This window comes from Gracilinanus agilis, chromosome 4 (genome assembly GCF_016433145.1).
Source record: "Gracilinanus agilis isolate LMUSP501 chromosome 4, AgileGrace, whole genome shotgun sequence".
NCBI classification, from domain to species: Eukaryota; Metazoa; Chordata; class Mammalia; order Didelphimorphia; family Didelphidae; genus Gracilinanus; species Gracilinanus agilis.
The window spans coordinates 320526411-320539993 of NC_058133.1; the positions used below are offsets into that span (position 1 = coordinate 320526411).

At 30.5% G+C, this 13583-nt stretch overlaps 1 protein-coding gene across 2 annotated transcripts in view; it reads right to left on the reverse strand.

Moving 5' to 3' along the window:
- Window positions 1–13583, reverse strand: part of LOC123247347 (pleckstrin homology domain interacting protein) — a 176778-nt gene that overhangs the window by 100316 nt on the left and 62879 nt on the right. For both annotated transcript variants that reach the window (XM_044676217.1, XM_044676216.1), the window contains exons 9-15: window positions 12106–12206; window positions 6599–6669; window positions 5422–5522; window positions 5293–5333; window positions 4269–4367; window positions 2857–3010; window positions 1609–1743 (exon numbers count right to left, since the gene is read on the reverse strand). In XM_044676217.1, coding sequence (XP_044532152.1) covers window positions 1609–1743; window positions 2857–3010; window positions 4269–4367; window positions 5293–5333; window positions 5422–5522; window positions 6599–6669; window positions 12106–12206 — 702 coding nt within the window. The remainder of the gene's footprint in view (window positions 1–1608; window positions 1744–2856; window positions 3011–4268; window positions 4368–5292; window positions 5334–5421; window positions 5523–6598; window positions 6670–12105; window positions 12207–13583) is intronic.

Below are 13583 nucleotides of genomic sequence, written 5' to 3' on the forward strand. Positions count from 1 at the left end.
CAGCAGTGAGAAGCTGCTTTTATGATGATTATATTCAGAAGATTAAAAGATTTTTTTGGATGTATATATTTTAAGTATCCTATTTTTGTTTAGTCATTTTTCAGTTTTGTCCAACTCTTCATGAAAAATTTGGGTTTTCTTGGCAAAGATACTAGAGTGGTTTGCTATTTCCTTCTTCAGTTCATTTTCAGATGAGGAAATTATACACAAGATTAAGTGACTTACCCAGGGTTACACTACTACTAATTGTCTGAGGCCAAATTTGAACTCACAAAGATGAATCTTCCTGACCACTATTACATTTCTAATAAAAGCTGACTATAATTCCAGCATCTCTGTTCCCTCCCTGAACATTTCCCACTTATGTTTCAAAATTCTCCAAATGCTTCCTCACTTATTCTTCTAAGATACCTATTTTTACAAATGATGAAACTTAAGTTTATGCATAATATAGTTACATACTTTAATACTTCAATGATCCATGATTTTTGTCAGTGTGGGCATTCCCACCCATTGATGTATATTGCAAATCAAAACCCTCCCCCACAAAAAAAGGTGTCACCCTGTAATCAATCTGATGAAAAGTCTCTCTGAATTTAGCTATGTTGACCTTTAAATAGTAGACATAATCACAAAGCCATAAAAATCACAAACTCAAAAAAAAAAAAAAAAAAAAAGAGTCCTTCCCTCTTGGTAAGACATTCTAGAGCTTGCATTCTAATGACATGACTTAAGTGCATGCTGTTGATTTAGGTTTCAGAGTAGGAGAGGCCAGCAGCATTACACAGATTTGATTTATTGTTGGATTTGGAAGCATAAAAGACCTGGGAAGTTCAATTTCCATAGAGAAAAATTACTAGCTATTTAACTGTAGGCAAGTCACTTAAGTTCTTAATGCCTCAGTTTCCTCATCTATAAAATGTAGGTAACAAAAATAGTAGCTACCTAACAAGTTTAGAGGCCCATATTAAGAAAACTAAAAATATATATATATATATGTATATATATATATATTGTGCACTAAGCAAAGTTTAAAACAATATATGCACTATAATTATTATCATTCAGTAGAATGTAAGCTCTTGAGGGCAAAAATGATTTCAGTTTGGAAGTTCTGGCCCCAGCGCCTAATGATATCTTATACATGGTTAAATGCTTATGTTTATTGAATGAACACTGAAAACTAAACTACTAACCATAACATGTAGGCATAGTACAAAATGCTTTGGGTTAATCAATTTGACCTGGAAAGATTTGAATTTAAATTTTCCACAAGAAAGTTTTCAGTGTAAGATGAAAATAAATACCTATATCTATTGAAGTGGAAAATGGTAAAGTAAAAATTATGAAGCTGAAATACTCCAAGAAAAAATATTGACTAACTAGTGTTTAAAATATGTGAATTTCTTTAAGTTCTCTAAAACACCTCAAAAATATTAGGGCCCAAAACTGCGACTATTTTTTATGGCCAATTTTAAATGAACTTCTTTTGCACCATGTAGAATGCCAGCAGTTAGAAAATGCTAAAATCTTAAAAAATGATAAATACATATACACAGAGACACACACACACAGACACACACACAAATAAAAGGCATAGACAATTACCATGTTGAAATAAGAACGAATTTTGGCTCCTCTAGCGAGGTCCCAAACTATCACATTTCCATCATGGCCAGCAGAAAAGAGAACTCTAGGATCAAATGGGTGTGGTTCAAGAACAAATACTTCATCTTCATGGCCCTGAAAAATGTATTTTTCAAGTTAAAACCACTGACAAAGCAAAAATAAGTATTACAACACTAATAAAAATATTTTAGAATAATTCTGGAAATTACTTTTTTACCATGATAAATTTCTTCAAATTTACTTGGCAAAATGATTACCTCAAATACTAAGCTATCAATCAATCAATAAAGATTTATTAAGCCCACTAAGCAGGTACCAGTCTAAGTGCTAAAGATATGAAAAGGCAAAAGACAGTCCCTATCCTCAATCAACTGCAATTTCAAGGGCAAGACAACATATAAATAATATAAATAACAAAAATAAAAATCACACACATAGCAAGATATATACAGAACAAAAAGGAAATAATTAACCAAGTAAAGGCACTAGAATTAGAATTAAGACTAATTTAAAAGGGACAGCTAGGTGGCTCAGTGAATAGTGAGCCACGTCTAAAGATAGGAGGTACTGAATTCAAATATGACCTCAACCACTTCCTAGCTGTGACCCTGGGCAAGTCATTTAACCTCTATTGCCTAGCCCATACCACTGTTCTGCCTTAGAACCAATACATAGTTTTTATTCTAAGACAGAAGGTAGGGGCTTAAAAAAAAAAGCCTAAGTTAAAATGATACAAATGGCCCAAGTCAGGCATCAAATAATGAAGTATGGCAATAATGTCAAATTTGAATAGGAAGAGCAGACACTAAACCATACCTAAGGATCCCCATGAGCAAATATTGACTTAGAAAACCACATATTAAAACTGTGTTTTACTGTATTTTTATTTTTGTTAAATGTTTCCTAATTACATTTTAATTTGATTTAGCCACAATTAGAACTGCATGTTTGACACCTCTTATGTAGGGGAATATTTGTGCAATGGTTCTCCAAATCAATAACTAGCAATGACAGTGGCACATCACAAAAGGGTTATTTTTAAAACTTTCTTTAAAGTTTCAATCCCCACTATATTAATCATCTAGAAATAGTCTTTAGAAGTTCAGAGTAAAAAGAAAAAAGATTTATATTTGTTTCCTTGCTGATGTGGTGTTTGTTCATCATTTTAAAGTCAATTTAATAATTTAATAGTTACCTATTAACTTAAAAATTGAAGATTTTTCTTACCATGAGTACATGAATTAGTTGACCAGTATAAGAATTCCAGACTTTCAAGGTCATATTATTAACTGCAGTTATAACAGTGTTGTCATGACGGTCCCATGCTACCATAGTTACTTTCAGTTTTGTGATTTTGTCTTCTACTCCTTGCAAATTTTGTCTGAAAGTAATAGAAATATTATTTTGATTAAATGTTTTACATTAGGGAAAAATATTGGTACAACAAAAATTTGAGTGAATTTTACTATTTGTTATTAACAAAAACAAACACTATTATTTTGCAGTAATGATGTTGAAGAAAAAGAGTTACTTAGAATTAAGTTCAGAAAACTGCAATTGTAGTTTAGCTTTATCATTGACTTTATGACCTTTGGAAAATTATTTGTTTTCCTCTCCACAATCCCCTGCAGGAAAATTATAAGATGTAAGATACAAACAAGAGTAATTGAGTTAAATACATTAAAGACTATGATAGAGAAAAACTACTGGTTTATATCAAATTATCCCATTATTTTAGAGAGATTAGTTTTAAAGGTTTCTCCACAGATTAAAGAAAGAATAGTAGAAATTTCAATTAAAAAGTTACCGCAGTAACCTTTGTGAGAGCAGATATGGGCCTAAATCATGGTGGTAACTGGATGAATGATAAGGAAATGGCCAAATGCAAGAGACGTTGTGAAGATAGAAATGGAAATGGAAGATTCAGAAATTGATTATGTGGGGTAAGGTCATTAGTTCCAAGTTTTAAAATTGTAAGAAACCTTAAACATCATCCAATTAAGCCTTCCAATTTTAGAGATTAAAAAGTCAAAGACAAAGGAAGTTTAAGCAACTTAGTCACATAGATAATGAGTGGCAAAGCTGGAGTTGAAATTCAGACCATCTGAGTACAGAACAAGCTTTCTTTCCACTTTATCATTTGATGATGTTGTTACTTATTCAGTCATGTCTTAACTCTTCATAACCCCATTAACCATAGCATCTATGGGGTTTTCTTAGCAAAATAATGGAGTGATTTGCCGTTGCCTTCTCCAGTGGATTAAGGCCAAAAGAATTTAAGTAACTTGCCTAGGGTCAAATATTTGCTAATAAGTGGGTCTCAAGCTAGATTTGAACTCAGATATTCTGGACTCCAGATCCAGGATGCTCTATCCACCAAGCCACCTAGCTGCCTGATTCTTCATCATACAGACACTTGATCACGAATCCCTACAACAATATTGCTAAATCTAGTTTCTGGGAGAAAACTTTCATTAGAATCCACAATGTATGGACACATTCCATTCCACTTCGTCTAGTTTAATCATCACAAAGGTTTTTCTTGCACCAATCCTGGCATTACATGTGAAATCTATTCTAACCAGCAATTCATTTAAATGAACTATACCTAAACAAATCTTCAAAATCCAATATCTTACCCTGCTGGACGAGTAGCCATATCTAACAAAATACTCTTCCATTCTCTTCTCTTATACTGCCAAATTCGGGCTGTTCCATCACGACTCCCACTTACAAACCTATTGAGAGGAAAAGATAAAAATAATTTAAGCATTTATTTTCCTGACTTCCATTCTGTAAAATACTTTTCACACATATCTCTTCGCTGACATACATTTGTAACATAACAATTAAAAAGTACTTAAAATTATTCCTTAAACTTTTGGAAACTACCAATATTCAACATTTGTTTTCCTAACTTTTAAAGTATAATTGTTGGTACCAGTAGTCAGGACTGAAAAATCAAACTTCAAAGAATACTGGATGCAGCAAGAAACATTATTCTGTACTAAATCTTCTACAGTTCCTGGGCCAGAAATGAACATCCAATGCGATCTATATCCCTTCATCACTTACTTCCAATGACTGTGGCAGTAAATATTAAATCACCACTATAGGTTTTCAAATATTATAACTTTTTCTCTAACTTTATATAAAACTATTTTGTAACAGTAATATATAGCACAAATCTCAAATTGATATTAAAAATAAATGTTTGCTTTTGTCCCAACACAATCTAAAATAAAGACAGTTATTAGCAAATAGATCTTTTCAAGTTTCAGTGTAACTTAGATGTGTAATTTTTATTTTAGATTGTAAATGAACAAGAACTATTGACTCACCTTATACAAAAAAATGTAATTTGTTTTTCTTCATAGGTTAACTTTAAAAAGTTTCAATTATTTTTTCATTTTCTATATAGACCTATAATTTCACTGTGAAATTTTGTTCACTGATGCAGATTCCAAAGACAAAGGGGATATTTTATAGCCTTTCTAGTACTACAATAAAAGTCTTTCTTTGTTAAGGCTACTCATTCTTATCAACATAAACATTAAATCATTTCAAAGATGATTTAAAGTTATTTTGTTTTCTTTAAACAATTTCACTGTTTAAAAATTAGGAATATATTCTTTGAAAAAATATAAATGAAAATGTTCTTACCTACTACTAGTGTTCGAAAACTGAATGCTATCAACTTTGTCCTATAAATTAACGAAAGAAAAAGAGCTGAATGTTAACTGCCAAAGACATTTTTCATTAGATCAGGTGATTCATTAAAGTAATACTTACAGTATGAAATTCCAGTTCTGATATTTTCTCTGGCTGACCTGATCCAAAATAATAAACTCTAATGATATGATCTGTACTTCCTGTGGCGAGAAACATTCCACCTATGAAAGGATCCAGTAAATGTTTTAATGTAGTTTCACAACCTTTAAAAATTAAGATTCTAAAATTCTACAAATAACAACATAACCTCCATGGGACTAAGTTTCTTTTTGAACATTCTTAATAAATGTTTCAAAATTTAACATATTATTTACAGAACAAATGGTAAAAAGGGATTGAATAATCTTTTAATCTTACTAAACATGAAATTCAAGTTGTCCTAAATCCCTAATCTCAGTAATATAAGAATCTTTTTCATTCTATGCTAATTACAAAGAAGACTAAAGTAGAACTATAAGCAGATTCTAAAATCAAAAAGAAAAGCTTTCTTTACATCAGTTAATATATTTACTAACATTCCTAAATTCTGACCTCTCTTCTAAAGTACAATTGGAATCTATTTAAACTTAAGCCTGAACTTCACAACATAGATTGCATTTTGTATACCTAAGTCTAAAAGAGTATATGAAAAGTTAGTAAATAGCAACTGGAATACTCCTCTAAGAATTATAAATATTTATACTATTTAGCTATAAAATACTTCCAAAACTCAAATGAAAGAATTCAGTCCTTATGTTTTAAAACTATCTCAATTCAAGGTTCTAATCTTTTCATATTTGATTAATATTGAACTTTATGCATGCTTTTTTGCTTTAATAGTCTTTTATTTTAAACCCTTACCATCCATTTTAGAATTAAATACATATGTATTGGTTTTAAGGCAGAAGAGGGTATATGGGGGTTAAATGACTTGCCCATGGTCACATAGTTAGGAGGTGTCTAAGGTCACATTTGAATTCAGGACCCTCTTTGTCTAGGCCTGGCTCTCAATCCACTGACCTACATCACAGTCTCCTTAAAGAAAAATCCCAATAATCGAAATAGATAACTTAAATTAGGAAATAATTTTAAAATGTCCTGAATTCTTTTTATTCATCTCAGTTGTCCTCTAATGCCTTTCCTCCATCCCAAAACCAATATAATATTATGAATCTCATTGCAAATTCTTAAAAAGCAACCAACAAACAAATTTTAAATAGGTAAAAGTGGAGGGAAAAGCTAAGAGAGAAAATCCTACCAGCACTAAAAGAAGAACAGATCATTTGGACTCCAGGTCGAGGACGTTCTGTAAATTTTGTGGGTCTTTGACTACAATGCAAAAAAATAAATAATTAAAATTATCATTCTAAAGGGATCAATACTACCAGAAATAGTCTTAGGTTTCAAAATAAGAACAGGACAACAACAACAACAACAAAAAAACCAACAAGAAGTAACAGATGGCTGCCCATCTATAAATAATTTAGAATCATTTGGTTTCATGATTAGATTTTCTGAAATCTTGCAAATGATGTTTTTAGGAATTCCAGATTACAAAAGTAAATTTTGCCATAATCATTCACCAAGAATGACTCCAAGGTCACTGGCACAATAGACACATGATTTATTGGTTATATTCACTTTTAATCAAATTTGACAGGTTCTCAGTATGCCATATGGCACTACTAATGCACTAACACACTAATGCAAGGGAAAACTACCATTTTTGAAATGGAAAAGGCCATTTAAAAAGACTACCTTTTCAATTATTTTTCTCTTCTTTTTTTTTATCTGAAGATGAACATTGAGAAGAGAACACTTGTGATAGGGTTAGTCTCTCCCCCTCCAAAATTTAGAAAGGATCCTCAAAGCTTTTGTAAAAAAAAATGCACAGACCACCACATAAGGAAATCTATTAAGAGACAAGGAAAGCTTTGAATGTAACAAGATGAATTTACTAGGTACTAGAAAAAAATAAAACTGTATGGGAGAAATTTGTGTTTTCATATAGATATGTATGTATATACACAAAACATTCCTTTTTTGTTCTACTTTATAGATGAAAGTAATAATGACAACAACTAACATTTATAAAAAGCTTAATATGTGCCAGGCACTTTGCTAACTGCTTTACAATTATTATCTCCTTTGAGCCTCACAACAACCCTAGGAAATAGGTGTTATTATTATCATCTCTATATTACATAAAATAAAAATTGAGATTAAATAATTTGCCTGGAGTCACATAACTAGTAAATGTCTAAGATCAAATTTGAAAGCAGCTCTTCCTAACGTTCTAGGGTTGGCATTCTATCCATTATACCACCTAGCTTCCTTTTTTGGAGTTGATTAAATTTGAAATGAAAAAAAATTGAAGATTACCTTTTATTAAAGGCATTTTCTTCTTGTCATTATAAGAACACAGATTTAAATCTAGACAGAACTATGTCATCCCAACTCTCTTACTTTATTGGAGGATCAGAGAAGTTAAATAACTTGTCTAATTCAACATGGGTTTTAAGTAAAAGAGCCACAATTAAAAATTAGTAACAAATTATACATTAGGTAATGCAAAATATTCAGTTTTTTCAGTCTAGAAATAAATATACAAAAAATACTTATAACCACCCATGCACCAAAATATATCTACTAAACTAAGCTAAAAAAGGAGACTCAATTTGAACTCACAATTATTCTACTCATAAAATAAAAGTCTACCCTCACTGCAGTGGTTATTACGACTCATGTAGGGTATAAGGAGTTATTTCAATGATTCACAAATCAAAAAACAAATATACCTCTATAAATTGACCTAATACTATGCTATAACAGGTATTACTATTTTTTATTCAGTCCTTAATACCAGAAAAAAATTTCTTTATATGCAATAGAACAGAAAAGGAGGCTATATAAAAACAAATCCACTACATACAAACTATTTTTTAATGTGAAATAATTTAAAAATATTATTTTCAAAACTCTTTGACCATGTTTCCTTCTCAACTTCTTTTAGTTTGCTTCTGTGCATTTTAAAAAATACTTCAAATGACACCCTTTTTTCCTTTCCTTTTCTTATTGACAAATTATCTATTGCTTCCTCCTCATTAATTCCTCTCCCTGAACATGAGAACATAATCTTTTTTAACAAACTAAGCATAATTGACTTATTGCTATTGCAAATTAAGTAGATGCTATTTTGATCAGTAACATGACTTCACTTAATATTACTAAATTCAAACTAGCCACATGCCACTGTATAATTTTTTTAAATTAATTTAATTAATAAAATTTTTTAATGTATTACAATTACTATGGGAATCCTGTGTTGAGTTCTATGAAATCTGAAGTTTAAAGATACATAGAAACCACTAGTGAATTCTAGATGAGTTACATTTTCCAATTCAATTTATTATAAATCATAGAATCATACCCTTTTGCACTATACATTTTGTACAAATAATAAAATCCTTTGTCTTGCTGAAATCTTAAAAAATAATAATAATAAATCTTAATCATGATATTAGTCCAACCTGCACTACAAATTAAATCGATTTTGAAATCTACTTAAAGCATCTCTTAAAAATATGCAAAATGGAAAATATGCTCTTGAGGGATATAGTTAGATCATCAAATTTGATCATTTCAATATTCTTCTATATAATCACATATTATCCATTCTATACCTATGCCACATAAAGTTTTATTCACAGGACAATTTGAAAATATCACTGAAGAAAAAAATTTCCTAAAAATTTTTCTGTATTCTGAGCACTGAATGTAATAAGCCTATCTATAGGTCCAAAATAAAATGCCCAAAGCAAACCACAATAATATTATTTTACTAGGAATCAGAATGATGACATCTTTTCAAGGCATTAGTTATAATGCATGTTCTAAAAAAAGATAAAACAAATATTTAAGAATAATTTAAACAAATTAATGTTATCATTTTATTTCCTTAATATTTACTAATTTTCTTACTATAGGTGACCTAAAGCATTAAATTATAGAATCAGAAATTGCTAAAAATTCATTCACACATGTTACCTTCCTCATAGAAAAAAATTAACCTATTTTGTTGCTCCTGGGAATAGATTAAATGTCAAGTTATATATTATAACTTGAACTCATAATGTAAAATCCAAAAAAGCCAACTCTTTATCAACTATGTTTTGATTGAAAGATGGTAAGAATGAAATATAAAGTCATATAGGAGATGTTTACTTTGCATTAAACACCATAGTAAGAAGTTTGGGAATCAAGTATCATATATCTATCTGTTAATTCAATTTAGGCATAAATAGTTTAGTTTAACATAACATAGCAACATAAAATAAAAAATGAATTATACATTTTTTCAAGGATTCATATATGTCTTTCCCATTTAACTATGCTTGGGTTGGCTTCCTTCAACTCAGTGTACTATTTTTTTAAAGCCTTACATTCCATCTTAGAATCAATACTATGTATTAGTTCTAAAGCAGAATAACAGGAAGAGCCAGGCAACAAGGGCAAAGTGATTTCTAAAGGCTCACACAGGGAGAAAATGACTGAGGCCAGATTTGAACCAGAGGCCTATTGTCTCTAGGCCTAGCTTTCTATCTACTAAGCTACCTACCTGCTTCCAACTCTGTACTCTTGAACCACTTACTAACCCATTTCAGTTAGTTTAGTGCCTGTAGCTCTCAACTCCAAACTGCCAAGTGGGAAATGTTACTCAGTAAATGAAGTAGTGAAAATAAGTTGATGAGTGTTTTCTTTTTTTAAATCAACTGCTTAACCAATTCTCTACTTCACTATTTCCATTAGTTGGTGTGGATGACAGCTGAGCTAATCATTTTCCAAAAAGTTTTAAAACATTACAATTATCCTGATTTCCACCATACCCCCAAAACAAAGAAACATTCACTTTTTAGATGAACCACTTATCTGGGAGATAACTAAAAATCACATTAAAAAAAAAAAAAGGTAAAAACAGCTATAAAAAGCCCATGTACTCAGTTCATGGGAGAAAAATGACATTCTTAGGTCAGTCTATTATGTAGAAATTTAATTAGCAAGTCTGATTAGCTGGTTTCATGAAGCAACTTTCTATTTTTTCATAATTACATACTGTAAGCATATTGTTGGTAAAAAATAGCTGAAAAATCATAGCAATCTAAGGTCATATAGTATAGGGACAAGCATCCTTAAACACCTCAACTATTCAATTAACTTAATTTAATTAAACACCTGAGAACACTATGCCATTAATAATGAGGGCATTGCTTGGAAAAGTGAAAATATATTCAATATTATCATGCTTTCCTGTTTTAAAAAAAAGCCAGGAAATATATAATTTTGGGGAAAAACATTTTAAAATGGTTAAGATTCTTTTCAATGCTTATGTGGATCACCTCATTCTCCAATCATTACTAGGCCTCAGTTATGAGAGTCTCAATGTAGTTAAAGAAACAAACATTAGGGAAAGATAAAGTTATCTAAAGAAATATTTATGATAAGGGAAGACAAAAAGGAGAAAAACAAATGTTCAAATTTTTTTAAACAACCATACCTTCTACTGACTTTTGGACATCAGCCAAATCCTTGCATTCACTCAGTAGTCTCATTTTCTATTTCAACTTTTAATGGAAAATCCTTATAACCATAAAAAGACTTCATAAAGTCTTCATAAAAAGGTATTCATAAAAAGAATGCAACAAACTCTGAAGAAATAATGTGTGTCTTATTTACCTCTGTCTGCATCACCCCTGACACCCAGCACAATGAATCATACATAGCAGGCATAATGTAAATTGTTTAAATTATACATTTCTAATACAAGCATCATTAAAATTGAACTATTTATTTTCTCCCAATAAAATTATTGAGATTCATGTCTAATTTATCATGGTTTTCAATATAATACATTACTCAAGCTAATATGCTCAATAAGTAGCATATTATAGTGTTCTAAATATTCTATCAGCAATCTGTTGGGATTAATATGGAAGTTGATATGTTGAAACAGTAAGCTTTTATATTCTAATTTCATAAATTTCATGAAGGCTACTTACTGATGGTTGTTGCATGGCTCACAGATCCTTCACTTTGTACTACTTTTATAGAGTCACAAACTGTTCTATGACATTTACTCATCTTGGAATTTTATATGTAGTTTGTTTGTTTGGGGAACAAAGTAGTGTTAGAAGTATTTATTTAGGTAGTATAGTCATCCAACACTGAATTTAACACATAATCCTAGTCTGACCAAATGGAAAGATTCAATAAACAAGTACTCTATTTATAATAGAAACAAAAGAATTTCACCCTTCGATGTAGTGAAACTAGGCATTTAGGAAATATTGTCCTAATACTTTCTCTAAATTAGGATCAATTTATATTTAACAACAGAATAAACTAGAATGATACTTTCTAAAATGCAGGTTGGAAAATTATTTTATACTGAAAAGAGCTTTAAAAAGGAGGAGATAATATGAAAGGGAAAAGACTACACGGGAACCAGAAAAAGAATAAAAGCATGAAATAGTATAAAAATTATGAAAATCTGGCTCTGAGTCACATAATGAAAACTAAGATATATTTAAGGAGGGGAAAAGTTCCGTATTATTACTTGAGCAAAACTTTAATGAATTTTACCCAAATGCCAGTTTTTGGCAGAAAAAAAGAATAAGAATCAATTTCTATAATTTATTTTTTAAATACTTAAAAATGCAATCATTAAACAAAAAAAGTCATTTCTATTGTACATTTTAAAAAACTGACTTTATTTTAAGGGTTCCAGCATCCCACAGCCAAAAACATATTGTGCCATCTGCCCCTGTAGAAGAGAGATATCTCTTTGAGCCACTGCATAATGGAGAAAACTGAAAAACAAGAACAGAAAGGAAAAAAATCTTTATATGAATATAATACTTTTTTCAAATAATAAAATTTACAATGGCTTTAATTGTACACTACCTTTAAAATAGTAATAAAATAAGTTACATAGTACCAAAAAAGAATTTTAAAACACCGATATTAAAATCTGTTAAATAACACAGAATCATTTATATACACATAAAGCTAGAAAGAACCTCAAAGATTTTGCAAATGAAGAAGCTAAAGCAAGCATCTATTATGTACCAGGCATGGTGTTAAATGCCAGGGATACAAAGAAAAACAAACATGTTGTCCTTGTCAAGGAATGGACATTCTATTAATCAAGATAACATGCAAACAATTACATATATGCTATAGACATACAGAGCAGAGATGGAAGTTTAGAGTAAAGACACTTTAAGTGGCCAAGACTATGAAAGGCTTCCTAGAAAAGGCAGAATTTGAGCTGTCTTAAAAGAAGCCAGTGTGGACAAAAGGTAGATAAGAGGTGAAAAGGGAAAGCATGCAATGTATGAGAGGACAGCCAATAAATTGGGAGATGAAGTGTCATATATACAAGGAAAATCAAGAAGTTGTTGCCCAATTGTTATAGTACATGAATGAAAGAAATGTGCAAGAGAATGGGAAAGATAGGAAAGTTCAAGGTAGGGAAGATCTTTAAATGTTGAATATAGCATTTTATATTTGATCCTGGAGGTAAGAGAACCATTGAAATTTATAGAATCAAGAAAGATGGAAGGTTGAGAAATCAATATGGTTAGATGTTTGTTTTAGGAAAATCACTTTTACAACTGAGTGGAAGATGACTAGAAGGGAGATATTTCAGGGACAGAGGCAAATTAGAAGGCTATTTCAATAAATAGTACAGATGTAAGGTTGTACCAGGGTTATGGCTATGAGTGTAGAGAGAAGAGGATGAATCTGAGAGATATTTTAAAGGTAGAAACTAGAAATGATAAGACTTGACAAAAGACTAGAAATCTGGTGTGAGAAAAAAGCTGTGAGGATACAAATCTGTGTCACTGTAGAGGGTGGTACCATCAACAAAAGAGAAGTTGAGGAGAGTAAAGTTAGGGAGAAAAAATGAGTTCTGTTTTAAACTTGTGTTAAGACATTCTGTTCCTGATGTCCAAAAAGCAACATGTGATCCCACACTTGAAGTAAGGAGAGAAGGCGAAGGACTGTATATGTAAATCTGAGAAATCATCTACAAAAAGATGATTAAGTCATCTTTGACAATGCTGAGAAATAATCACCATATTTTTAAAAAGTAGACTTAAAAGAGATTAAAAAGTACCTCTATTTCTCAGTTTTTACAGCCTTCATAATTAGATAAGAAAAAATAAAGGAAAATAAATCTG